This window comes from Globicephala melas, chromosome 8 (genome assembly GCF_963455315.2).
Source record: "Globicephala melas chromosome 8, mGloMel1.2, whole genome shotgun sequence".
NCBI classification, from domain to species: Eukaryota; Metazoa; Chordata; class Mammalia; order Artiodactyla; family Delphinidae; genus Globicephala; species Globicephala melas.
Window position 1 is genome coordinate 7216117 of NC_083321.1, and position 27424 is coordinate 7243540.

A 27424-nucleotide genomic window follows, 5' to 3' on the forward strand; every position below is an offset into this window, starting at 1 on the left:
CAGGAGACAACACGTCTTTATTAGGCAGGCCCCGAGGGGAAGGGCCACCAGGGCGGGCCACCAGGTCGGGCCACCAGGGGATGAGTAGATTGGTGTGACCGGGCCTAGCCACGCTCACAGATGACCTCGACGACACTGGGTTCCATGGGCACTGGGTCCGGGCAGCGCAGGGCAGCTGAGGCCACCACTTCGTCCAGCAGCAGGTGCACAAGCTCCTCATCAGCCACAAAGCGCCACAGGTAGAGCTGCAGGAAGTGGCAGTCCACCTGCACCTGCTGCAGCCCGAAGCGCCCGAAGGTGCGCAGCCGCACGCACTCCAGCAGTGTCTTCAGGCTGATTTTGATGATGCCGGTCAGCACCGACACCTGCACGTAGGGACACAGGGATGCAGACCCACTACAGCAGGTGTTGGGGAGGGGTACTAGATCCCCGAGGAAGGGCACCCACGTTCTGTGCAGGGGCCAAGGAGACGGCAAAATGCCAGTAGCTGTGATGGGGTGGAAAGTCCCAGGACCCAGGTAAGAGGGAGGGACCATCATCTGGAGGAGAGTGGACGGGGAGGGCCCGGCAACCTGAGGCAGAGATGGGGGTCAGCACTGATATGGGGAGGGGAAAAGCTTACTAAGTTGGAGGGAGAGTATCAGGTCCCTGAGCACGGGCTGGGTTGGGGCAGGGCCCATGGTGTGACTAGGAATCCCTGGGGAGGACCCAGGGCTATGGTGGGGATAAGGACGAGGACCAAGAGGTATACTAGATTATCACCCAGACGCGGGCAGAGGGCTATGAGATGGTGATGGCGGGCCTCTGGATGACCACTCACTCCTAGAAACATCCCTCAGAAACACAGACGGTGGGGCGGGAATCAGAGTCCTAGGGCTCCCTGGGCCAGTGCGGGGCTGCTTCAGCCAACCTTCCCAAGGGGCCCTGGGAAGGCAGGGTCACTGTGGACTTCAGACCTTATTGAACTCCACAGGACTGAACACGTCAATACGCTCAGAGAACAGCTTCTGGATGTTGCTCAAGAGGTTGGTGTCCATTGGGGCACTGAATGGGAGGAGACAAGCAATCAGAGCCCACCCCTGCACCCCGGTCCTCCTTTCTCCATCCTCCCTGCGCCTACCCTGACCAGCCAGACCTGGGTGTGTAGCTGGGTGCATAACGGCCCTGCTGCCGAGAGCTGCTGTAAACGGAGAAGGTCCTCTTGCTAGAGTCGCTGCTCTGGGCCTTGCGAACACCCTCCTCATACAGGAGCCCCACCTGGTGGTGGAAGGAGGAAGTGCAAGGAGGCCAGGGCACGGGGAACATGCAGCCCACCAGGTGCCTTGGGCAAGGGCCAAGGATGCCCTAAGTTACACACTCATTTGTTGTAAGAATCACAACCGTTATAAAAACCACAGGGTAGTTAGGGCCTGTACCTAGTTGGTACCCAGTCACTATTTACAGAACCAGTGGAGTGGGGCAAGAGTGGAACATAAGAGTTGGTACTGAGGCCAAATCTTCAGGGCCAACCCTGACCTGATTTCCTGGGTGACTCTGGGCCTCAGCTTCCTCCTCCTAGCTGAAATGGGGGTGATGAGGCCACCATGGCTGAGGAGGAAGACCGTAGATGCAGGCACTGTCTGGCCCCTCCTGGCATGATCCTCAGAGGCCTGTTCTCCCAGCACCCCCAGCCCACGTCAGAGTTCCCCTGGCCAGCCCAGGGCAGCACCTGCACGTCAATAGCTGTTGTGTCCTCCACCACCCGCTTCATGACAGCACGCACGTTCCGAGGCTCCAGGGTACTGAGCCAGTCCCGCGTCTCCACACTCTTGCGCAGCATCTGTGATATGACCAGGCCCTGCACCTTCACATAGTGGGTTAGCAGCCGCCGTGCCGTCTCCCTGGCCTCCGCACACAGTGTGCTCACGGGTGTCACTGGAGACTGGTCCTGAGCCAGGGATGCAGAGGACAGACAGGCAGTGGGTACTGGGGGCAGCTCTGCAGCCACTGGCCACCAGGAACTGGGCACAGGCTGGGCAAGGGGCAGGCTGTGTTGGGCACAGGCAGCCCTGACCATGAGGGCACTGCCCAGCCTCCTGTGTTCCTAGCATCACCTCCCCCCACCCTGCTCTGAGCTAGCAGTTCACCTGCACCAGAAACTGTTCGTCGGTGAGGGTGAGGATGTAGGAGATGGTGGAGGTCTCGTAGTCCAGGCAGAGGCGGGAAAGCAGCAGGAGCAGGGCAGGCGGCGTGGCGCCCCCCTTCTCCCCGGGGCTCTCACAGAAGTTCTGAGCTGTCTGGCACATGGAGCGGATGAAGCCCACGATGAGGCTCTCACGGACACCCTGGCTGCAGAACTCGCCCTGTGAGGAGGAGCGCCCCAGATACACAGCAGGTCCAACCTTCCAGGCAGAGGCTGCTAGTGACCTTCTACTGGGACTCGAAGTGCCCTGGCCTCTCTCCAAGGGACAGTTTCACCCCGCATTCCAGAACCCCAGAGCAGCTCCCCTGCTGTGGGAAGGGAGTGCAGGGGGGCAAAGCCAGCACTGGGGACCCTGCTTGCAGATGCCCTCAGAGCCTGCCCCACCCCTCCAGGCTATGCCAGCCTTTCTCAAGGCAGCCTGAAACCACATCCAGACTGCCTGGGGCGAGGACTGTGTGCCCTGGTAGCTGCCAACCTGCATGCAAGATAAACGAAAGAATGCCCTGAAAAGGAAGGAAAAAAAGAAAAAGGATGCCCAGGGGAAGATCGTACCCGGAAGTAGGGCTTGTTGGAGAAAGACACCTCCTTGGCAGTGAAGAGGTGCACAGAGGCCAGCGAGGCCTTAATGTGGCTCAGGGTGGAGCTGGCCACGTTGGCCAGCAGCTCAGCCAGGCCGGGGCCTTCCTTCCCAGCAACTCGAGGGGCGGCCAGCGCCTGCCGCACGTCCGTCAGGCAGCCCAGGAAGGCCGACTGCAGGCCCTGCAGGTGCTGGCCCAGGCGCTCGCGGGCCACTCGCTCCACGATCTCTGTGGCGGCCTCTGCCAGCCCGGCAGCGGCCAGCAGGGCCCCGGGCGCCCGCAGGCGCCGGTGGAAGCGGTCCAGCGCCCTAACGAGCAGGGAGTTGTCACTGCCACCCTGCTCCTGAGCCAGCCGCCGCTCCACCAGCGCAAAGTAGCGGCTGCCCAGCTCCCGCGCAAAGGCTGCCAGCTTCTCGGCACCCGCCGGGCCCTGGGCCGCAAACAGCTCCTGGTAGGCCGCCGCCACCTGGCAGAGGCCCCCGACGAAGCCGCTGCCGCCGCGGTCAGTGAATTCTAACACGTCGGGGGCCGGAGGGGAGGGCCCCAGCTCCGCCTCCAGGCTCCTCAGCTCCTCCTCTAGCCGCGCTCGGCCATGAGCCAGGAACTCCTCGCACAGCTCCTCCGCAGGCTCGCCCAGGGCCAGCAGCAGCTCCACGCACTCGGCTTGCTCAGGGGCGCCAGAGCCACCCTCCCTGCGGGAAGGGAGAGGGAGGTGAAGGGCAAGAAGACAGAATTCGGGGCGGGGGCAGACCCAGGAAACCAGCGGGTGTGACATGAGGGCCCAGAGCCCACACCTGAAGCGCTGCCGTAGCTGCTGGGCCAGGCGGGCCGTGATGACCTGGCAGTCGTCCTGGATGGCGCGGAATGAGGGCAGGTGCTGGTACTGCTGCAGCACGGCCCGCGCGCGGCCTTGGTAGCGCACCGCCTGCCCGTAGGCGCCCAGCTCCACGCACTTGGTGAGGCGCGAGGGCAGCTCGAAGAGGAACTGCAGCTTTCGTAGCAGCGCGTGGACCCCTGGGGGACAGGGGGAGGTGGTGTTAGCCCCAACTCCCTGGGGGTGGCCCACTTTAGCACCAGCTCTGGGGCGGGCCGCACCTGCCAGCTTGGTGATGCGCTCGTGGCGGTCCTGCAGCGTGGCGCTGATGCGCGCGCTGAAGTCCGTGATCACTGCCATGTTGGTGGCCAACCGGTCCATCTCATCCTCCATCTTCCGGAAATCGTTCTTCATCTTCCGGATAGTGTCTAGGAGGACAAGGGCGCAAGAGGGGGAAAGGCAGATGACTAGGGGCACAGGCAGAACACTCAGCTTGAGAGGTAGTCCAAATACCCTCACACACACCCGCCCCCTTCCCAAACGCGCCTGAGCTCACTCCTCGAGGGTCACATTGATGATTAGGTGCTTGAAAAGGACTGCAGTGGTGCTTGGTCACTATAAATGGGGGTGAGGTGTCATTAGTCAGTGCAGCAGACGTTTTCTGAACACCCCGTGTGTGCCCCTAGCCCCAGTGCAGTGGGGAGATGCCCATGAAGCCGCAGTCCTTGATCTCAGAAGATGCCCAGATCCAAAGGAGGGCCCAGGGCACTTGGCAGGGACCTGTCTGCTCGTTCCCAAGGGCATCCTCCATGCCCAGCACCCTGCCTGCCATGGGACACACAGTAAATACTTGTTCAGTCTTACCTCTTTCCCAGAATTCCCTAACCCTTTCACTCTGCCTTCTAGAACATGGTTGACCTTCCCTGAAGGGTTCTTTCCCTTTGGTCCTGACAGAAACCTGCCTAAGAAGGCTGTTCTTCCTGTCAACCCAGATGCCTCAGGGCCTGGCCCCTTAACACTTCTAGATAGCTTCTACTCCTCCTCCCTTTGAGACCCCAGCTTCTTTGAAGACCATGACATCAAACTACACCCCTTCTTGTTGCCATCCCTACTGTCCTCTTTGCCACGCCCCTCAGTTCCAGATCATGGCCACACCTCCTCGTGGACATCAACATACACAAGGATGAGCCTTTGGACATTCTTGACTCTCCGTTTGCTGACCTCCTCAACTCCATCCATTCTTGCATCTGCCTCATCTGTGCCACACTCTCCCTGCCCTTGCTAAGAATTGCATCCTCTAAAACCTTAGCTTCAAGCCTCACAACCTTCTGATCATTCACCCTGTTGACCCCGCCCTAACAATCCTTTGGCCTTTTCAGTAACTCCAGACCCAGCGGCCCTACCACTTGGTCACTGTTTGTAATACCTCTCATGGCTGCACTTCCTTCCTCACTCCTCTTGGAATCTGTGGTCCTCCACGAGCATCAGCACCCATTTGCAAGCCCTCTTGCATCTCTTGCCCCCTGGCCCCCGTTATTTGTCGGCAGAACCCTATCACAGGTTAAGCCCAATTACCAACCCACTCCCTAAGAATGACAGCTGAAAATGAGCCACAAAATCATACCAACTGGCCTCCCTTTCAAGTTAGGACTTTAAGTCCCAAAGCAGCACTGCACACTGGTCAGCTGTCCTTCCAAACCTTCTAGTGAGTCTTGTGTTTCCATTTTCCAAAATAACATTTTGTCCTCAGTTCTCAAAACGCCAGTACATGCCCCCAACTCTCAAATGGTGACCTTGATTCACACTTCACAGAGAAAATACAAGCAAACATCAACTCCTTCCAAACCTGCAGAGTGAATAGATCCCTGAGGGAGTCTCATCCTGTCCCACGGCTGTGATGACTTGGACATTTCTGCCTCCAGTCCTGACCAAAGCCCTGCCTAACAACTTACTTAATATCCTGATGTTGATGGCCAACAGGTACCTCAAATATGATATGTCGAAAACAGAATTTTAAAAAAAATTTTGAATTTTATTTTATTTATTTTTATACAGCAGGTTCTTATTAGTTATCTATTTTATACATATTAGTGTATACATGTCAATCCCAATCTCACAGTTCATCCCACCACCACCCCTCCCCACCACTTTCCCGCCTTGGTGTCCATACGCAAAACAGAATTCTTGACTTTCCCCAAACCTGTTCCTCCACTAACCTTTTCCATTTTGGCTCCTGTTCATTTATTTCTTTACTTATTTTTTTTAATTAATTAATTTTATTTATTTATTTTTGGCTGCGTTGGGTTGGGTCTTCGTTGCTGCACGCGGGCTTTTCTCTAGTTGTGGCGAGCGGGGGTCACTCTTGGTTGCGGTGTGCAGGCCTCTCATTGCAGTGGCTTCTCTTGTTGTGAAGCACAGGCTCCAGGCATGCGGGCTTCAGTAGTTGTGGCACACGGGCTCAGTAGTTGTGGCTCACAGGCTCTAGAGCTCAGGCTCAGTAGTTGTGGCTTGTGGTCTTAGTTGCTCCGTGGCATGTGGGATCTTCCCGGACCAGGGCTCGAACCCGTGTCCCCTGCATTGGCAGGCGGATTCTTAACCACTGTGCCACCAGGGAAGCCCTCCTGGCCATTTCTTAAGAGTCATCTTTGATTCTCATCTCTCCTTTACCTTACATTCAGTCCACCGGCAAGTTGCATAAGGTTTACCTCCAACATTTTCTTTCCAAGCCACCGTCATCTCTTGTCCAACTACTACTAACATTTCCCAACTAATTTCCCTAATTCCACTCTGGAACTCACCATCAATATGCATAAATGAAAGCAATGAGGATGAAGCAGAAACATATCTATTATAGGAGACTTTAATCCACTTCTGTCAATCCGTGACAGACCAAAAGGATAAAAACCAAATGAAGCTACAGAAGTCCTAAATAATATCATTAATATGGAAGACCGATTTGATTTTTATTCTTTTCAAGATTCCATAAAATACACCAAAACCTTACCACATATTAGGTCATACAAAAAATCTCAATAAATTTACAGAAGAAAAGAAACTAAATGGTACAGAAAGCATTCCCTGATCACAATGCAATGAAATTAGAGATTAATAACAAAACTAGAAAATAAAGAGATCCCATTATTTAGAGAAAACCTCATTATTATCAACTACTGGATCAAAAAGGAAATCAAAGCTGAAATTTCTGTATATGTAAAAAATAACAACAATCAAAACACTATAAGAACCTATAGGATACAGCTGAAGCAATGTTCTCAGGAAATCAGTCCTAAATTCTTATAGTACTAATTAGAATAAACATTCAACTCAAGAAGTTAGAAAAAGCACTACAAAAGAAACCAGAAAAAGAAAGCAGAAAAATAAAAAAGAAAGCAGGAATTAATAAAGCTAAAAGCAGAAATTAATTTATTTTTTTAAATGGGAGAACTAATAAATAGATCAAAGGTCAGGGTCACTGAAAAAAACTGAAAAACAAAATATATAAAATGTGAGCTACCCTAATCTTTAAATGGGGAAAAAAACATACACAAAGTAAGAAATAAGGGGAGAAACAATCACAAATACACAGATATTTAAAAAATCACAAGATACAACTTAGCTCAATTCTGTGTAAAGAAATTGAAAACCTAGATGAAATGGATAATTTGCCACAAAAAACCAGAATTTACCTAAATGGATTCCAGAAGAGCAAGAATACATGAACAGAGAGAACTGAGAATGTTGTCAAAGAAAGATTCTCCAGGACTTCCCTGGTGGCGCAGTGGTTAAGTATCTGCCTGCCAATGCAGGGGAAACGGGTTCAAGCCCTGGTCTGGAAAGATCCCAGATGCCATGGAGCAACTAAGCCTGTGCGCCACAGCTACTAAGCCTGTGCTCTAGAACCGCGAGCCACAACTACTGAGGCCACATGCTGCAACTACTGAAGCCCGCACACGTAGAGCCCATGCTCTGCAACAAGAGAAGCCACTGCAATGAGAAGCCTGTGCACCGCAACAGAGTAGCCCCCCCTCACCACAACTAGAGAAAGCCCGCGTGCAGCAATGAAGACCCAATGCAGCCAAAAATTTAAAAATTAAAAAAAAAAAAAGAAAGATTCTCCCTCCCCCCCCAAAGGTGCCAGAGGATGTCATGGGGGTGCTGCCATAGCTCTGAAGGACAGCTCATTCCAAAGCTCTGTGTAAGAAGTACTCAAGCAGAGAAAATTAGAAAAGCGTTCACATTAACTTTGTGGAAGAAACATAACACTGATACAAAAATGTGACAAAAATAGCTCAAAAATGAAAGTGACACATTCATATCTTATGAATTGAGATGCATAGATACATTAATTAAATTAATTAAATAAATGGAGATACACATATAAATTAACAAACAGAATCCAGCAATGTATTAAAAGAATAATTGACAAATATGTCCAAATGGTTTTTATTTCAGGAATGCAAGGACGGCTCAATATGAGAGGATCTCGATAATAATTCACTACAGACTACACTGTACATCCCCGAACTCTTTCAGGCTTGCTAAGATAAGTAGTTTGCAACTAGAGCAAACTCTCCTTGGGAGGAGAGTGGGTGGTAACTGGTAGGAGGCTGGAGGGGGCCTTGTTGGTCATGCTGTTGATTGACCGGGGTGCTGACTGCACAGAGGTGTTCCATTTGTGAAATTCCAGGAGCTGGCCACTATGACCTGTGCACTTTTCTGTTAATCTTCAGTAAAGTTTACCATTAAAGATTGTTTTGTCTTTACCTGGGGAAAGGAAGGGGAAGAGGCTTTTCACTATACAACCTTTGGGACCTTTCCAATTTTGGAACAGAAAAATGCATTATTACATAAACAAACGCAGTGTCTAGGCCAAAGGCTGGCAAACTATATACCCTGCGGGTCAAACCTGGCTTGATAGCGGTTTGGCTTTTTGACTTTCAACTGGGCTATAATGGACATAGCATAAAATTCAGTGGTTCTTAGTATATTTATTATATGCACAAGATGGCACAACCATTACTATCCAATTCTTTATTTCATCACCCCAGAAAGAAACCTTGTATCCCTTAGCAGTCACTCCCTATTTCACTCTCACCTCCGTCCCTGGCAACCATTCATCTATTTTCTGTCTCCATGGATTTGCCTATTCTGTACATTTAAAATAAATGGAATTAGGGAGTTCCCTGGTGGTCCAGTGGTAAAGGATCTGCCTTACAATGCAGGGGAGGTGGGTTCGATCCCTGGTCAGGGAACTAAGAGCCCACATGCCGTGGGGCAACTAAGCCCATGTGCCACAAACTACAGAGCCCACGTGCTCTGGAGCCTGTGTGCCACAACTAGAGAAAACTCGCACACCACAACTAGAGAGAAGCCCACGCACCATAAGGAAGAGCCCACACGCCATAACGAAAAATCGTGCACACCTCAACAAAAATCCCACGTGCCACAACTAAGACCCGACGAAGTCAAAAATAAATATAATAAATAAATAATAATACCAAAAAAATAAAATAAATGGAATTACATACAGTATGTGGCCTTTTGTGTCTGGCTTCTTTCACTTAGCATGTTTTCAAGGCTCATCTAAGTTGTAGCATGTATTAGTACGTCATACTTTTTTATGGCAGAATAATATTTCATTGTATGGAATAGACCACACCTGTTTTCCATTCATCACTTGGTGGCCATTTGGGCTGCTTTCACTTTTTGGCTGTCATGAATAACGCTGCTATGAACAACTGTGTATGTGTTTTTGTAAACATATGTTTTCAATTCCCTTCGGTATATTCCTAGGAGTGGAACTGCTGGGCCTCATGATAACTCCATGCTTAGCCTTTTGAAGAATGGCCAAACTGTTTTCGGGTACACCATTTTGCATTCCCACCAGGAATGCAGAGGGTTCCAAATCCTCCACATCTTCACCAACATTTGTTTTATTCCGTTTTCTGGAAAACCTAGTGGGTGTGCAGTGGTTATCTCATTGTGGTTTTGATTTGCATTTCCCTAATAACCAGTGATGTTGAGCACCTCTACATGTGCTCGTTGGTCATTTGTATATCTTCTTTGGAGAAATGTCTATTCAAATCTTTTGCCCATTTTTAAAAAATTTATTTATTTTATTTATTTATTTTCAGCTGCATTGAGTCTTCATTGCTGCGTGCAGGCTTTCTCTAGTTGCGGTGAGTGGGGACTACTCTTCGTTGTGGTGCACGGGCTTCTCACCGCGGTGGCTTCTCTTGTTGCGAAGCACAGGCTCTGGGTGTGTGGGCTTCAGTAGTTGTAGCATGTGGGCTCAGTAGTTGTGGCCCGCAGGCTCTAGAGCACAGGCTCAGTAGTTGTGGTGCACAGGCTTAGTTGCTCCGCGGCATGTGGGATCTCCCCGGACCAGGGCTCGAACCCATGTCCTCTGCACCGGCAGGCAGACTCTTAACAGCTACGCCACCAGGGAAGCCCCTGCCCATTTTTAAACAGGGTTGTCTTTTTAGTGCTGACTTAATCAAAGTTCTTTACATATTCTGGATATTAGACCCTTATTAGCTATATGATTTGCAAATATTTTCTCCCATTCTGTGAGCTGTCCTTTCACTTTCTCTATAGTGTCCTTTGAAGCACAAGATTTTAATTTTGATTAAGTTCAATTTATCCAATTTTTTTCCTTTGATTACTTGTGCTTTTGGTGTCTATAAAGTAAAAACCCACTCCTGTGTGTCTCTACTCTCAACACTACTTCACACCTGACACCAGATGTGTGGGTTTTCCACTCATCAAGCAATTCTGTGACATCAGCTGGGCATCCTATGATTTAACTTAATTCTGACACCATCTACCGGGAGTTAGCGTCAGATCTCATAGGTTAAGGACTCAGTCCCACAAAACTATCCTCTCTCACTTTAGATTTCAATCACAAGTCCAGGTTGTCAGCTATGATTCTGACTGATTGGCTCTAAATTGGAGGTTCCCATGACCCCCTCCTCAGGTTCAATTAATTTGTTAGAGCAGCTCAGCAAACTCAGGAAAACAGTTTACTTACTAGATTACTGTTTTATTACAAAAGGAAACAACTCAGGAACAGCTAGATGGGAGAGATGTATAGGGCAAGGCATGTGGGAAGGGGTATAGAGTTTCCATTTCCTCTCTGGCCATGCCACTTTCCCAACACCTCCACATGGTTCACCAACCCATCCTTGTGGGTGCTTATGGAGACTTCACTACATAGACATAATTGATTAAACCATGAGCCATTGGTGACTGAATTCAATCCCCAGCCCCTCTCCCCTTCCTGGAGGCCTGGGGGGTAGGGCTGAAAGTTCCAACCCTCTAATCACATGGTTGGTTCTGCTGGCAACCTGCCCCCATCCGTGGGTTATCTAGGAGTTTTCCAAATATCACCTCATTAACATAAACTCAGGTGTGGTTGAAAAGGGCTTGTTATATAAATACCAAAAGACATCCACGTCACTTTATTTCACTAGAGCTATTTCAGGAACTGGGAACAGAACTAAATATTGTTAACAAGGCTCTTATATAGGAAATTACAAGGGGTTAGGAGCTATTCCAGGGATGGTGCACAAAGACCAAATGTATATTTCTTATTATAAATCACAAATCACAGTGTCATATCTAACAAACTCTTGTCTAATCCAAGGACATGAGACTTACACCCATGTTTTCTTCTAAGAGTGTTTAGTCTTAGCTGTTATATTTAGGTCTATGATCCATTTTGAGTCAATTTTTGTATAGCGTGTGAGGTAGGGATCCAATTTCAATCTTTTGATACGGCTATCCAGGTATCCCAACCATGTGTTGAAAAACCTATTCTCCCTGTTGAGTAACTGTGGCATCCTTATAAAACAAATTAACTGACCACAGATGTACAGGTTTATTTCTGGACTCAATTCTATTCAATTTACAGAAGCCTACAGGTTGTTACGTGGGGCCAGATATTGGTGAGAAAACGGCAGCCTTCACGAGGGCTCACGCCAGTAAGAACTGCCACTGCCAGTGTCCTTGTCCCTACAGTGAGCCAAAGCCGGCCCCCACCTTAGCAGGAGACCCTCCAATACTAGCGGGTGTCAAAGCACTGTTACCTGCCCTGGCCATATTCTAATTCCTGATCCACAAGTCTCTCTCCTGCAATAGAAAGGTTTTATACCATAAAGTCATCGACTGCTACCTCTTCACTCCCAGCCACAACTAATGGGACTAGAGGGCAAAATCTGACCTATCATCTAGCCACCTCACTGCCACTTGACATTAAAGAAATAAAGACACAGACACAGGAGAAGGCCATGTGGAGACAGAGGCAGAGGTTAGAGTGGTGCAACTGCAAGAAATGTTTTAAGTCAACTAGAACCTGGAAGAGGCATGAGAGAGTCTCCCCTAGAGCCTTTGAAGGGAGTGCAGCCCTGCTGACAACTTGATTTTGAGCTTCTGGCCTCCAGAACTATGAGACCATAATTTCTGTTATTTTCTTAAAATTTCTGTTATTTTAAGCCACCAAAATTGTGACAGTTTGTTATAGCAACCATAGGACACTCACACAAATACTAAGGATTTTTTTCCCCTGTAGGAAGTGAGTGGCAGGGGTTTTCATTAAATATGTTTTGAATATATAAACCTTGCCTCTATTTTCTTAAATATAATATTGTGGATGTAATTTAGACTGTTTTCTTGACTCTGGATAAACTTTATAAACTTTTTGCAAAGATAATGATTTGCCAGTGACTGCAGATGTTGACAGAGCTGTTGGTTCCCACACCAAGTGGTCCCAGGTTACTAGATTTTCTTGAATTATTATTTCTCCTTTATGGCAGTATTTTTTTTAGTCTATTTGTCTACTCTCTGATTGTCATGATTTTATTTTTCACTTGTTAAACAACAGTCTAACATAAAACTTATTCATTTAGGGATTTATTTATTATGCATAATGTTTGTCTTTTATAGAAATGCAGTTCCTTCTACAGGTACTAGAACAAAAAAATCTGATTTTTTAAAGTTATTTTTGGACTTGTTTTGCGTTTGAAACAAGGCATTAAACATTATGTCTTATCTATAAAATTTTGGCCAAGTTATTTAGCATCTCATTACCTCAGTTTCCCTATCTGTAAAATGGAGATATAGTTAACTACTTCATAGATGTGTAAGAATTAAATTAATATATGTAAGCAGTTCAATCAGTGCAGTTTTATATTAAACACTCAATAAATATTGCCTAGTATTAACCAGTTAAACTTGCTATTATATATAACTATTAATAAATTAGTTTTACTTGTAAAGATCTGCTAATAATGAACTCTCTCAGTTTTTACTTATCTGCGAATGTCTTAATTTCTTTCTTTTTTTAAAAAATATTTATTTATTATTAGTTAGTTGCACCAGGTCTTAGTTGCAGCATGTGGGCTCCTTAGTTGCGGCAGGTGGGCTCCTTAGTTGCGGTTCCAGGGCTCCTTTAGTTGCGGCTCACCAGCTCCTTTGTTGAGGCACATGAGCTCCTTAGTTGTGGCATGCAAATTTAGTTGCGGCATGCATGTGGGATCTAGTTCCCTGACCAGGGATCGAACCCGGGCCCCCTGCATTGGGAGCACGGAGTCTTATCCACTGTGCCACCAAGGAAGTCCCTCTCTTTCTTTTTTACAGGATATTTTTACTGGGTATATAATTCTTTGTTGACATTTTTTTCATTCAGCACTTTGAAATGTGAATCCACTGACTTCTGACCTCCATGGTTTCTGACCAGAAATCAGCTGTTAATCTTATTGAGTATCACTTGTATGTGATGAGTCACTTTTCTCTTGATGCTTTCAAGTTTCTCTCTCTCTCTCTTTTTTTTTTAGCAGTTTCACTGTGATATGCCTAGGTGTGAATCTCCCTGCATTTATCCCACTTGGAGTTTGTTGTGCTTCTTGGATGTGTAGATTAATGTTTTTCAGTAAATTTGGGTAGGTTTGGGTCATTATTTCTTCATATATTCCTCTGCTACTTTCTCTCTCCTCTCACTCTTCCCATTATGCATATGTGGGTACACTTGGTGTCTCACATGTCTCTAAGGCTCTGTTCAATTTTCTTCATCCTTTTTTCTTTCTATTCCTCATACTGAATAATTTCAACTGACCTATCTTGAAGTTTGCTGATTCTTTCTCTGCTTGTTCAAATCTGTTATAGAGACCCTCTAGTGAATTTTTCATTTTCATTGTGGTACTTCATCATTTCTAGTTGGTTCTTTTGTTAAGTAATTTCTTCTCTTTGATATTCTGTATTTGGTGAAACATTCTTATGCCTTCCTTTAGTTCTTTAGATACAGCTTCCTGTAGGTCTCTGAACATATTTAAAATAGTGGATTTAAATCTTTACGTAGTAAATTCAACTTCTGGGCTTCTTCAGGGACAGGTTCTACTGCTTTTTCTCGTGTATGGGTCTGATTTTCTACTTTATTTGCATGCCTCATCAATTTTTATTGAAAAAACAGACATGTTAGATAATATTGATACAACATGGCAACTCTAGAAACCAGATCCTCTCTCCTCCCCAGGGTTTGTTGTTGCCGCTTGTTGCTATTGTTTGTTTAATTATTTTTCAGTTACTAAACCTGTACTAATTCGTTTCTGAACCAACTCTGTAAAGTTTGTATTCTTTGCTGTGTATAGCCACTGAAACCTTTACTTGGTTAGCTTAGTGATTAGCTAATGACTGGACAATGATCTCCTTAAATATCTAGTACTAATAAATCTCCTAGTATTTACTGAGGGGCTGTGTGTGTGTGTGTGTGTGTGTGTCTGTGTGTGTGTGTGTGTGTGTGTGTGTGTGTGTGTGTGTGTGTTGGGGCATACCTTAAACACTCAGCCAGGAGGTTTACAACTCTCCCTTAACCTTCACTTCCTGCTTGCACTGAGCCTGAAGTAAGCCAGAAGTGAGAGCTTAGGACGTTCTCAGGTCTTTCTTTCTTTCCTTTTTTTTTTAAAAATACATTTATTTTATTTATTTATTTATTTTTGGCTGTGTTGGGTCTTCATTGCTGCACACAGGCTTTCTCTAGTTGCAGCGAGCGGGAGCTACTCTTTGTTGTGGTGTACCGGCTTCTCATCGCAGTGGCTTCTCTTTGTTGCTGAGCACAGGCTCCACGGTGTGCAGTAGCTGTGGCTCGCAGGCTCTAGAGCACAGGCTCAGTAGTTGGGGCACATGGGCTTAGCTGCTCTGCAGCATGTGGGATCTTCCCAGACCAGGGCTTGAACCTGTGTCCCCTGCACTGGCAGGTGGATTTTTTTTTAATTAATTAATTTTATTTTATTTTTGGCTGCGTTGGGTCTTCGTTGCTGTATGCGGGCTTTTCTCTGGTTGTGGCGAGCGGGGGCTACTCTTCGTTGTGGTACATAGGCTTCTCATTGTGGTGGCTTTTCTCGTTGGGAGCATGGGCTCTAGGCATATGGGCTTCAGTAGTGGTGGCACATGGGCTCAGTAGTTGTGGCTCATGGGCTCTAGAGCGCAGGCTCAGTAGTTGTGGCACACAGGCTTAGTTGCTCTGTGGCATGTGGGATCTTCCTGGATCAGGGCTCGAACCTGTGACTCCTGCATTGGCAGGCAGATTCTTAACCACTGCGCCACCAGGGAAGTCTCTCAGGTCTTTCTAAGTATGTGTACTACTGTACACATTTGTGGCCTTCAAGATTCCTAATAATGTGTCAGAGCTTGTCAAAGCCCCTAGGGACATCTCATTCCTCAGCTTTTCCTTTTAAGCGTTTGGGTTGGTACTATTGTTTGCCCAAGTGTTATCTATCACTTCAGACAGACACACCATTTGCCTGTAATTGTTTTTGACAAACAACTCTGGTGAGAGACTTTTTTAAAATTTTTTTGCGGTACGCGGGCCTCTCACTGTTGCGGCCTCTCCCATTATGGAGCACAGGCTCCAACGCGCAGGCTCAGCGGCCATGGCTCACGGGCATAGCCGCTCTGCGGCATGTGGGATCTTCCCAGACCGGGGCACGAACCCGTGTCCCCTGCATCGGCAGGTGGACTCTCAACCACTGCGCCTCCAGGGAAGCCCTGGTGAGAGACTTTTAGCACTGGGTGACCTCCAGGTCAAGACAAACCTATGGGGTAGACTGTTTCAGGAAACCACCAGACAGGTTAAATAATGACAATTCTTTGGGCATGAGGCTTTGAAAGAACTCCAGCCTTGTTCTGCTCCCTCTAGTATTAGGGGTATGGGCTATTTTTCAAGGCTACTGCTAAGAGAAAACGGTGGGGCTAGGACAAGCTAAAATACCATAGGATTCATTATTTTTACCATGATTCAGCTCTTTTTCTTGAATAAATGCTCCTCTGATTGCTGCACACCTCTGGTTACTTTCCAGAGTTCTAAGAAAGCTTATTGTAACCATTCTGGCCAGTTCAGGGCTGCTTTCATGGAGGGGATATTTTCAAATGCACTTACTCCACTATTTTTGCTGACGTCACTCTGGATGCCAGGGCTGTTTTTGTAAATGAGTTTTGCTGGAATACAGCCATGCTCATTCATTTATACTGTCTGTAGTTGCTTTCATGATAATGGCAGAGATAAGTAGTTGTGACAGAAACCAGATGGCCCACAAAGCCTAAAATATTTACTTTTTGGTCCTTTCAGAAAACCTAAAAAAGAAAAGAAAAGAAAAGAAAAACCTCACCACCCCTGTTGTATATCCTATGCAGTCAGACCCCGCTCCCTTCACCCCCACACTCTTGCTCTCCCTGCTCTGGTCGTAGAGTTTCCAGGGCCTTTGCACAAGTTGTTTCCTCAGCCTGGGCCACTCCGCCCCCAAATCCTCCCATCGTCAACTTTTCATCATTCACCTTAACTGTGACCTCTTTAGAAAAGTCTTTCTCTGCCACTCTCTCTATATCAGTCCCAACCACCCACTCTCTAATATATTATCCTGTTTCATTTTCTACAGAGCTCTTGTTGAAGTGAACTGATCTTATTTTCTTTCTTCATTATCTGTCTCTTTCTCTAGAATGTACATTCTGTGACAGCTGAGAAACTGTCTTATTTACTGCTATATCCCTGGTGCCTAGAATAGTACTTGGCACACAGGCAAATATTTGACAAGCGATTGAATAAATGAATGAATCAGTTGAATTAATGTATATTCATACTGACACCACTCTCCCTCTATGACCACTCCTGTCTCCATCACAGGCTCACCCTCCTCCTCCCCATGGCCATCAAACGGAGGTGCTCCTCCAAGCTCTGTCCTGGGCTCTCTTCTTTTCTCAGGCTCTATCCCATTCTTAAGCAACCCTGCCCACACTTCCCTTTAAACTCTCCTCCTCTTCACAGCTGCCTCCAAGGCTTATTCCTCTAGCTCAGATCTCTCTTCTGAGCTCCAGAGCCACATATGCATCTGCCTTCTTGTTAGCTCCTTATGCACAGCTCCAAAACCTCAAAACCTAGCTCCCTTAGCCTCAAAGTTCTTTCAAAGAGTTATGAGTTCTCACCACTAGGTAAAGGTTCCCCACTTCTAGCAAGAGTCAGAAGGCCACTCCTTAGAGATACTCTGAGGAAAGAAGAGATGGATTGGACTAGACCCCCTCAAGCTTCCTTCCATACTGAGATGCTGTGATTATCTGACATGGATCTCTAGAGTTCTTATGATTAAGACCAAAATCCTTCTTATTTTGTCTACAAAGGCCTTCATGATCTGGCCCCACAGGCTCATCCAGGTTTATCTCATGCCTTGCTCCCCTTAAAAAAACAAAACAAAACAAAACCTAGCTCATTATGTTCCTTTTCCTACACCTGATCTTCTTGCAGTTTCTTGGGCACCACATCCACCATCCACTGTTCAAGTTGAAACTTAGGTCATTCTGTACACCCAAAGCTCCTCAACAGCATGTCCTGTCGATGTTGCCTCCTAACACTTCTCAATTCACTCATCACTGTCCATCCCCCCCATTATCATCCTGGTGTTAGCTCCCAGAATCTCTGGTCTGGACTGCTGAAATGGCCTCACTCCAGCCACCTCTCCAATCTATTCCTTTCAATGTAGCCAGGGACAAGAGGGATCTTTTCAAAACACACATCACATCACTCATTTGTCTAAACACTTTGATTAGCTAAGTACTCTTTAGATAAATGGAAAATTCCTTAATGTGTTCTGAAAGGTCTCTAGTTAAACTCTACCACACCTATCCACCTGACTGGCTCTGCCCACAGTCTGCTTTCCCTCCTGCTACAGTAGATGAGCTCTTGACCTCCTGTTAAGGCCAGCCTCTCCAATGTGCACTGCTCAATCCCCTCCCTCTTTCTTGAGGACTTTGCTTCTGCAGTTCTTCCCTCTCTTGCACCACTGATGAGCACTCCATGAGCTAATGTATTGGTCAAGCTTATCAATTCCATTTCTTGGAATGCCTTCTTCGTTATCTTCTAAGACAGCCATGGTCTGGGTCGTTCTCAAACATTCCCAAATGTTTGTTTCTTTGAGAAAGAAGATTTGTGAGATTTTCCTTCTTTTCATGACTTCTGAATGTTAGGATGCACCAGGCTTCAGTCCTCAGACCTCTTCTCTCTGTACACTCCCCCCAGGAGAGATCATCTTGTTCCATGTACCTCAAGTTCCAGCCTTCTCTGAATTCCAGATCCCTCAACTAACAAATTTTTAAGAATCTTGAGCCATTCTACTTTTCCACGGTTACCACCCTGGTCCATACAACCAGCATCTTGCCTGGACTGTTATAATAGCCTCCTAATGGGTGTCTCTGCCATCCTTGCCTCCCTATAGTCCACTCTCAACAAGTGGACAGAGGGATCCTTTTAAAACAACAGTCAGGTCACCCCATTCTTCTGTTCATCTCACTCAGAGGACAGACATTCCCATAGACTGCAGGTAGACCTGCAGGATCTGCCTCTAGGACTAAGTACATGTGGGTCCCAAAAATCTGAACAGTGCATTTCACCAACACAGGACAAAAGCTAGTGTGGATGATACTGAACATTGTCTAGTACCATCTTGAACAGAGAATAAAGGGGACAGAAGGGAAAAAAAAAAAACCTTTATATGATGTTTGTCCCTTAATGTCATACATTTTCTATCCCTGCTTCATTTAAAAAGAGAGAAAGGGAAAAGGGGAAAGGGGAAGGAAGGAAGGAAAGAAGGAGAGAGAGAAAGGAAGAAAAGAAAGAAAAAAAAAGAGAGAATGAAAGAGAGATAAGCCCATTCTCGAGAAAGACCTGAACCAGAGAAGAAAGCTACCACTAATGAGAGAAACTAACCATTACTTAGGCATGGTTAGTGTCAGAGATTAGTGACACAACCTTAGTGTCAGAGATTCTAAGTACTTCAGGTAAATTCATTTCTTTTTAAAATTTCATTTTGTCCTTTTCTCCCCTTTGGTCCTCAAAACAACCCTCTGAGAACAGTTATCACCTCAATAGTCATCAAACCACGACAGCTCTGAGCGAGAAAGATGAGAGTGCATTAGTGTCAGGGCAGGACTAGAATCTGGGTCTGCTCTGTCTAAATCCTCTACTGGCTTCCCCAACATAGGAGAAACTGGGGGATGTGGGACTGTGAGGAGTGTGCCCCAGTAGGAATCACCTGTGGCTGAGATGAACTTGTTGTAGTTCTCATAGACCAGGGTCTGCATGTCGCTGTCTAGAGCCCGGATCTGCCGCACCATGTCCGTCTCACTGTCCATCAGCTGGGCCAGTGGGCACTCTCTTCGCAGCTGGAGGAAATTAGGTGGTTAGTATCCAGGACAAGGGGGCACTCATGTCCCCCAGCCTTGCCCCTAACTGGTAGGCTTTTGGTGCAAGAAAACCCTGATCCCACCCCTGCCAGGAATCTCAGACAAGGAACCTATAAGTGGCATAGCTCAGGAGTTACCAGGTCAGACCCTATTTGGGGTTTGTCGGCATTTGAAATACTCAGCTGCAGCCAAGGCCCAGTCCTACGCCTGTCAGCGCCTGGGCCACGCCCCCTATATCGGGTCTATCAGAACCTCAGCCCAGGAGACCTCAGACTTCGCACCATCTCAGGCCAGTCCAAGTCTGCCCACGACCCCTTATCTTCCAGCTCTGCCCCTATTGCCCGGCCCAGGGTCATCCTGCTTTTATGAACACCTCTTCCCTCGCCCCACCCTCCCCCCCGCAACAAAGTCGCAGGCGTGATGTGGGGTGCAATATATCGGGGGCCTGTTCCCCCTCCCGATACACACACCTTGTCCAGATACACTTCCGGGTCGAAGTGCGCCCCATTGAGATCTGTAGGGTCCAAGGGGTCCGGCCCCGCGGGGCGCCCCGCCGCCTCCACCTCCGAGAGGCCGTAGTAAAGCTTCAGCATCCCGTGCGCCTTCCGCCGACGCTCCGGAGCCTCCGCCTCGGCCCCCTCTGGGGAGTCCCCAGGTCCACAGCCCGGGCCACCTCCTGCGGTTGCCGCCGCCATGGCTCCAAGTGCAGCCCACAGGAGTGAAGCTGGGCAGAGGATAGGGAGGAGGTACTTCCGGGAGCCATAAAGTTGTTGTTGAAACAAGGCAGTCCTTCGGGTGAAACGTCCCCCTGCAGCCCTGGGTCCTTCGAGACTGGAGTTCCCCCGCACCTTTCCTCCCCGAGCGAAGAGGTTCCGCCAGAGCCCTGGGTTCCCCCAGCTTTGCAGGAAGGATTTTGTGGAACTGGTCGAGTCGCTGTCCTCCCAGAAGGAGGACGAGTCGTGGCTTCCAACCCTGCACCCCCGCAGACAGGGGCTGCGGAATATGTCCCTAGATGCAGTGGACGGAGCGCGGGCCGTGGAGCCAGAGAGGGTATGTCTGGCATCCTGCCACTGCCTTGTTACGGGGGTAGCAGCTCAGTTTCCCCCATTCCTAATATTGGGGTACATATTTCACAAGGGGGCTGCGAGGATTAAATGCATGTACAGTGCTGCACAGTGGCTCTAGCGCAGTGTTTCTCAAGGCCTGGTCCTCTGACGTGCATCAGAATTGCCTTCAGAATTACTTGTGGCGTGTTGCAAAGACTCTGGGCTCCCCTCAGACCTAGCTTATTTTTTTTAAGTCAAGCAGTTCTGGTGCACCTGAACTTGAGAACTCCTATTATACGCCGCTTAGAAGACACAGTTGGCACATCTTAAGTGACTGATGGGATGTGCTGACGGAGGGGTTAGGTGGAGATGTTGAGGATAATTCTCAGGTTTCCGATTGGGACAAAGGTACAGCTGTTCACCCAGGTGAAGAGCTGAAGATAGGGAAAGACTTGCAGTTCAAACTGAGACACGCCGAGTTTGAATGGATGAAAAGGAGAAAAAGACTGTGTCAGTGTGGTCCTTGAAACATTACTTATGATGGGCTGGGGGGGCCAGGGATGGAATGGAAACCACTTTATTCTTTGGCAGGGGTCCTGCCAGACAAACACAGCCCACCACCTGTTTTCATATGGCCTGTAAGCTTTTTTTTTTTCATTTTTAAATGGTTGAAAAAAAATGGCATTTCATGATGTGAAAATCATATGAAATTCATATTTCAGGGTCCATGGGAACACATCCATGCCCATGCATTTACATATTATCTATGCCTGCTTTTGGTTTTTTAATTTATTTATTTTTGGCTGCCTTGGGTCTTTGTTGCTGCGCGCGGGCTTTCTCTAGTTACGGCGAGCGGGGGCTACTCTTCATTGTGGTGCGCGGGCTTCTCATTGCGGTGGCTTCTTTTGTTGTGGAGCACGGGCTCTAGGCATGCAGGCTTCAGTAGTTGTGGCACGCGGGCTCCCGTAGTTGTGGCACACAGGCTCCAGCAGTTGTGGCACGCGGGCTCAGTAGTTGCAGCTTGCGGGCTCTAGAGTGCACACTCAGTAGTTGTGGCACACGGGCGTAGTTGCTCCACAGCATGTGGGATCTTCCCAGACCAGGGCTCAAACACGTCCCCTGCATTGGCAGGCAGATTCTTAACCACTGCACCACCAGGGAAGCCCTATGCCTACTTTTAACTACAACAGCAGAGTTGAGTCATTGCAACAGAGACGTACGGCTGGCAAAACCTGTAACATTTACTCTCTTGTTTTTCACAGAAGTTTGCTGACCCCTGACTCTATGGGATACTCAGAGGCTGTATAAAAAATATACATGAAGATTTAAGCTTATCAAGCTATAATCTTAAGAAAAATGAAGAAAAGAGTATAAAGATTTAGGGGCTTCCCTGGTTGGTCCAGTGGGTGGGACTCTGCGCTCCCAATGCAGGGGGCCCGGGTTCAATCCTTGGTCAGGGAACTAGATCCCACATGCCTGCTGCAACTAAGAGTTCTCATGCCGCAACTAAGAAGTCCGCATGCCACAACTAAAGATCCCACGTGCCGAAACTAAACATGCTGCAACGAAGATCCCACCGCAACTAAGCCCCAGCGCAGCCTGAATAAATATAGTCTTTAAAAAGAGTAGAAAGATGTAGATCTACTCCAAGAAATCTATAAACTTCAAAAAAAAGTTGCAGAATACTGTTAAGAAAAATTATCCAAAATTTGGAATACAGACGGTAGCATGACCTTCCAATATCATACTGGGGCATTGTTTCACAAGCCCACCCAAGGATTATTTAATTACCTATAGGAGTGTACATTTGTTTGATCTTGCTATTTAGATATTGTCCCAAAGAGATGCAAAACATCTATATCCAATGGAAAAATAACCTCAAAATTTGGTTTGTTTGCCCTGTAGGACACCAGCCAATTTTGTATCTAACCTAGTAATCATGTTCTAATATTTCTCTTTAAATGCCTATCCATATCCAGCTCCTCAAGACGCATTCCTACCTTACTGAGGGGGAACCCTTCACCGATGAGTTAAGACATCTTAGTTACATGTTTATTCTTTATTTAGAGATCATATTTTTAACTTTCTGAAAATTATACTTTGACAGTACACATGGTGTGATTTTGTTTTTTAAATTATGCATGTAGATGTACACGTAGGTGTATGAAGTTAACATCAAGAAGGGACTCAGGGCTTCCTGGTGGCACAGTGGTTAAGAATCCGCCTGCCAATGCAGGGGACACGGGCTCAAGTCCTGGTACAGGAAGATCCCACATGCCGCGGAGCAACTAAGCCCGTGTGCCACAGCTACTGAGCCTGCGCTCTAGAGCCCACGTGCCACAACTACTGAAGCCCATGTGCCTGGAGCTCATGCTCCGCAACAAGAGAAGCCACTACAATGAGAAGCCCGCGCACCGCAACAAGTAGCCCCCGCGGCAGCTAGAGAAAGCCCGCGCTCAGCAACGAAGATCCAACGCAGCCAAAAATAAACAAATAAATTAAAAATAATAATAATAGGGCTTCCCTGGTGGCGCAGTGGTTGAGAGTCCGCCTGCCGATGCAGGGGACACGGGTTCGTGCCCCGGTCTGGGAAGATCCCACATGCCGCGGAGCGGCTGGGCCCGTGAGCCATGGCCGCTGGGTCTGCACGTCCGGAGCCTGTGTTCCGCAACGGGAGAGGCCACAACAGTGAGAGGCACGCATACCGCAAAAAAAAACCCAAAAATTATAATAATAATAATTTTTAAAAAATTTTTTTAAAAAGAAGGAACTCAAAAGATGCCCACTCACCGAACTGTTGAAGGGGTTACCTCCGTAGGTGTGAGGGTGGAGGGGGGAGACTGGTACATTCTCCTCTGTATGCCTGTGTATGATGCAAATCTTTCACAAGAACATATTCATACACTATGGGGGTAATTATTTATTATTATTTTTTTTTGCGTTATGCGGGCCTCTCACTGTTGTGGCCTCTCCCGTTGCGGAGCACAGGCTCCGGACGCGCAGGCTCAGCGGCCATGGCTCACTGGCCCAGCCGCTCCGCGGCATGTGGGATCCTCGTGGACCGGGGCACGAACCCGTGTCCCCTGCATCGGCAGGCGGACTCCCAACCACTGCGCCACCAGAGAAGCCCCTGGGGGTAATTTTTTTTTTTTAATGACATTGAGGTAGAAGCCCTAACATAAAAACATTCGTTTGTATTCAAATGAGAACTAAAGTGCAAACAATTGTTTCAATGGTGTGAACACAGCTGGGCATCGGGCATCACCCCTTCAATGTGTTAAGATGGGGGTCTGAGGGTCTCTTGTGATTAATGACACTGGGCAGCAATAACGGATGGTGGTGTCAGGCTTTATTTAACCTTACTGCTTCCAGGCAGGAGACTTCCGGCCTTGACCTGACCTGGGACCTGACTTCTGGGGCAGACAGTCAGGCAGGAGGCAATGGGGCTGGCCAAGTTCAACATCAACTCTTCTACAATACTTTAGTTCCTGGGAGTTTGCATGTCCCTCCACACCATTTCTGGCCAGTTTTCTGACTTATTTTGTTGACAGTCCTGGAGTTCTCACTTCTCACACGTACAGAGGAAATGTTTTTTTCTTGGCATCTAATTGTCCCTACCCATTCCACAGCCTCAGGTAGAAGTGGATATTAGTCTTAGTACTGATTCCCTCACTCATTGGCTGCGAAAACTTGAGCTGACAATCCCTCTCTGTGCCCCAGGCTTGTGTGTAAAATAGGATTTGTGCCACCAGTCCCAGCTTTCTCACGGGACTCTTGGAATGGTAGAGACAATGAGTGTTAAGATGCTGAGTGCTGGAAGGCAGCAGAGGGGAGAGCTGGTCAGCATCATGTGTTGGAAGAACATCTGGGGAGAAGATGGAAAAGCCAGTTGCTCTCCAGGGCCCACCTGGGGAGGATGTGGGAAGGTCCTGGGACAGCTATGGAGAATCTGTTGTCCCTTCCCTTACTTCCTCCCCATTAGGGGCTGGAACAAATACTTGGAGTTTGTGATCCAGCCCAGGCCTGCCCTCACCTGGCTACATCCTCCAGTTCTACTGGAGAGATCTCATTAGGAGAGATTACACCTGACCTCTCATCTGCCTAAGACTTGCTGAGGACCTACATGCCCCTTCACATTTTTTTTTTTTTTTTGGCTGTGTTGGGTGTTCGTTGCTGTGCGCAGGCTTTCTCTAGTTGCGGCGAGCAGGGGCTACTCTTCGTTGTGGTGCGTGTGCTTCTCATTGCGGTGGCTTCTCTTGTTGTGAAGCATGGGCTCTAGGCATGTGCGCTTCAATAGCTGTGGCTTGCAGGCTCAGTAGTTGTGGCACACAGGATTAGTTGTTCCATGGCATGCGGTATCTCCCCGGACCAGGGCTCGAACCTGTGCCCCCTGCATTGGCAGGTGGATTCTTAACCACTGTGCCACCAAGGAAGTCCCCCCTTCGCTTTTCTGAGCCCCAGTTCTTCATCTGCAGAATGTGCCCACACTACCTCCTGCGTGGAACTGTTGAGGACTTAGTGAGAAGATTTGCCCAAGAGCACAAAGTGTGTGGGCTGGGATGGTGAGGTACACTGTCCCTCCCTCAACACGGTAGGGCCCCGCTGCTCTGTACCTTTAGCCCAGCCCCCCTCCACAGTTCAGAGCTGCCCTGGCCACCCATGAAACACTCCTGTATTGGCTGGAAACAGCCTGTGCTCGAGAATCTTGTTCTCTATGTCCTCCCGATTCTAGAATCCTACGGCTATTCCAGACTGTGCGCTCCAGAACCGGAGGGGTCGGCTGCTCCTCCTGGGCAGTGTCCGCCTGCTCAAGCTGTACCAGCTGCCTTGAGTCTGTGCTGCTGCCAGGATGCGGTGGCGGGACCGCGTGGCCGTGCTCTTCTTCCCACAAGGCATGATTCTCACCATGGCTGCTCTGATGCTCTTCTTCGTACACCTGACCGTCTTCGCCAGCGACGTGCACAACTTCTGTATCACCCACCACTATGACCGCATGAGCTTCCGCTACACAGTTGTCCTGATGGTAGGCCAGGGCAGGGGCTCGAGGGCTGGTCAGGGGAGGCCCAGGGGCTGATGGAAACCCCCCTGTGTGTCAGGGGGCCACTCTCCACGGGATGGGGCCTACAGTTCTCCCAGGTGATCGGCATCTGCTGGGCCGCCATGGGGTCACTCTACGCTGAGATGACACATGACAAGTTTCGTCGATGCTTTTCCCTGACCGTCCTGAGTGAGTAGGGTGTACGCAGCAGGAGGGGGGAGCTCTGGAACCCTGATATGCAGCAAGGAGGGGGCAGGCAAGGCTGATGGGGGCTCTCTCCTCTGCCCAGTGCTCAACGGAGCCATTTTCTTCAACCGCCTGTCCCTGGAGTTTCTGGCCATAGAGTACCGGGAAGAGAACCACTGAGGCTTGGGGCCCAGGCTGAGAAGGGGGAAGGAAAAGGCTGCTTCGGGTGTTTTAATAAAGTCTGTAATTTATTTCCACCTGTCAGCTCCTTTGGGGGAGGGAGGGGGAAAGCTGGAGACCCAGGAGGAGAAGGTCAAGACAAATGTTTGATCTGCAGGAACCCCAGGCCTAGCCTGCAGCCACTCTGGTGGACTTGGCTTTGGGCCTGGGATCTTAGTGTCTCAGGCTTGAGGAAGAGGAGCAGAGAAGGGCCCCTGGACCTCCCCCTCTACCCACCCTCAGGCCCCCAGCTCCTAGGCTGGCCCAGCCATAAGCAGGGGCTCAGGAGGGACCCACACGGATGTGAGGGTTCATGAGCGGGTCCAGGTTGGGATCGCTGTCAGCCGCAGCCCGGCCCAGGCGAGACATGAGCGCAAGGAGGGCCAGGAAGCCCAGCAGCCCCAGGAGCAGCAGCAGCCCTGCCCGCTGGAGCAGGGTCAGCGGCCGCTTACGAGACCCAGCCCGGCTCCTGGGGGGATGAGGGGAAGTCAGGTCAGGCCTCCAGTCCCTGGCGGCCCCTGCAGCCGGGAGAGGAGCCCCAGCCATGACGCTCGTCTTCCGGCCCCAGCGCCACCATCCCTGAGCCTGGTTTCCTCAAGGGTGGTCATCCCTGCGCCTGCCCACTACCAGGCTGACTGCAGCTCAAACCAGCTGAGGCAACAACTGTGTTCTGAAACTGGAATGTGTCGGGCATAAGGAGAGTCACAAAGATTGGGGGGTGTCAGAGCAGGAAGGGGCCTCAAAGAGCCCGAGTCCGAACCTCATACGTGGCACGCAAGGAAACACCCAGAGGGGGGCAGACCCAAGCCCAGGCTTCGGTGCACAGCCCCTATACCAGGTCCCGTTATTACCCAGAACAAGCCCCTTTTGTCATGAAATCGCCCTGCCAGGGTCTCTGGCTCTCACTTCCCCTCCTCCCCCTTCCTGGCATCCTGCCCCACCTGACCCCATGTACCTGAGCAGCTGGGCCAGCCAGCCCAGGGCAGGCCGGCGACGGTACTTGTCATCATCACAATCCCCATGGAGGCCTGGCGCTCGGTCATCATCCCGCGTGTCATACACCTTCCTTGGGGCTGAGGCTGCAGGGGCAGAGCCACCGGCATCCACAGGCTCAGGAAAACTGGCCCATAGCGGGGTGGGGAGAGGGGAGGGCAGGAGATCCCGGCCCTTCTCAGCCTAACAGCATCTCGGAATTGTGGGGAGGTAACGTCTGTGATGCAGTGAGGAAGGGTCCCTGTGGGTGGGTGTCCAGACCCCCGAGCTCCCTCCACGCAAAGCACCCCACTCCCATTCTATCCTCCTCTGGCCTGGACAGTTCCCCGGCTCACCGTGAGTCAGAGGCTCGGGATTGCCCATGTGGATCACCATGTGCTGCTCGGGTCGGCTCGGGGAAGCAGGGGGCCGGGGGACTTGGCTGTAGAAGGCTGGGGCAGCAGAAGCGCTGGCTGTCTCCTCTTGTTTGGGGCTACCACTGGCTGTGGGCAGGAAGAGAGCTGTCAGCAGAGCAGGGAGGCAAGGGCCCCAACAGCAGGTGGAGACCACCACTTACCATCAAAGCTGGACCAGTCAGAGAAGTCGGAAGTGTTGAGGGGCTCAGGCTCTGGGCTCACCACCTCGTCAATCTGGAGGAAAGAACAGATG

General features: G+C 49.1%; 3 protein-coding genes across 8 annotated transcripts in view; 1 reads left to right on the forward strand and 2 right to left on the reverse strand.

Moving 5' to 3' along the window:
* Window positions 1-20066, reverse strand: VPS51 (VPS51 subunit of GARP complex). 2 transcript variants are annotated; one of them, XM_030833657.2, is made up of 10 exons: window positions 19765-20066; window positions 19144-19273; window positions 3856-4002; window positions 3555-3774; window positions 2735-3452; window positions 2127-2342; window positions 1709-1927; window positions 1136-1257; window positions 957-1044; window positions 1-365 (listed from the first exon to the last, which is right to left on the reverse strand). In XM_030833657.2, exons 1-10 carry the CDS (start codon window positions 19987-19989, stop codon window positions 105-107), a joined length of 2346 nt encoding a protein of 781 aa, XP_030689517.2. In that variant the 5' UTR covers window positions 19990-20066; the 3' UTR covers window positions 1-104. The 2 variants fall into 2 exon arrangements, with proteins under 2 accessions (XP_030689517.2, XP_060158923.1); XM_060302940.1 differs by lacking the exon at window positions 19765-20066 and adding an exon at window positions 16005-16198 and having other exon boundaries at window positions 19144-19275.
* TMEM262 (transmembrane protein 262) lies at window positions 20052-25815 on the forward strand. Its single transcript, XM_030833669.2, has 4 exons — window positions 20052-20344; window positions 25073-25363; window positions 25468-25567; window positions 25668-25815. Exons 2-4 carry the CDS (start codon window positions 25190-25192, stop codon window positions 25742-25744), a joined length of 351 nt encoding a protein of 116 aa, XP_030689529.1. The 5' UTR covers window positions 20052-20344; window positions 25073-25189; the 3' UTR covers window positions 25745-25815.
* ZFPL1 (zinc finger protein like 1) overlaps window positions 23535-27424 on the reverse strand; it is a 6404-nt gene continuing 2514 nt past the window's right edge. For 3 of the 5 annotated variants that reach the window (XM_060302943.2, XM_060302945.2, XM_030833664.3), the window contains exons 5-8: window positions 27333-27405; window positions 27112-27258; window positions 26739-26862; window positions 23535-26252 (exon numbers count right to left, since the gene is read on the reverse strand). In XM_060302943.2, coding sequence (XP_060158926.1) covers window positions 26066-26252; window positions 26739-26862; window positions 27112-27258; window positions 27333-27405 — 531 coding nt within the window. In that variant the 3' untranslated portion in view covers window positions 23535-26065. Of the gene's footprint in view, window positions 26460-26738; window positions 26863-27111; window positions 27259-27332; window positions 27406-27424 lie in introns of all 5 variants that reach the window. The other 2 variants (XM_030833665.3, XM_060302946.1) reach the window with 2 other exon arrangements.

Coding starts and splice junctions, on each gene's coding strand:
- VPS51 (XM_030833657.2), bottom strand. CDS start 19,989: ATGGCGGCGGCAACCGCAGGAGGTGGCCCGGGCTGTGGACCTGGGGAC. Junction 4,003..19,143: donor CAAGTTCATCTCAGCCACAG/GTGATTCCTACT, acceptor TTGTCCTCCTAG/ACACTATCCGGAAGATGAAG. Junction 2,343..2,734: donor CCAACAAGCCCTACTTCCGG/GTACGATCTTCC, acceptor TCCTCCTCACAG/GGCGAGTTCTGCAGCCAGGG.
- TMEM262 (XM_030833669.2), top strand. CDS start 25,190: ATGCGGTGGCGGGACCGCGTGGCCGTGCTCTTCTTCCCACAAGGCATG. Junction 25,364..25,467: donor GCTACACAGTTGTCCTGATG/GTAGGCCAGGGC, acceptor TGGGGCCTACAG/TTCTCCCAGGTGATCGGCAT. Junction 25,568..25,667: donor CTTTTCCCTGACCGTCCTGA/GTGAGTAGGGTG, acceptor TCCTCTGCCCAG/TGCTCAACGGAGCCATTTTC.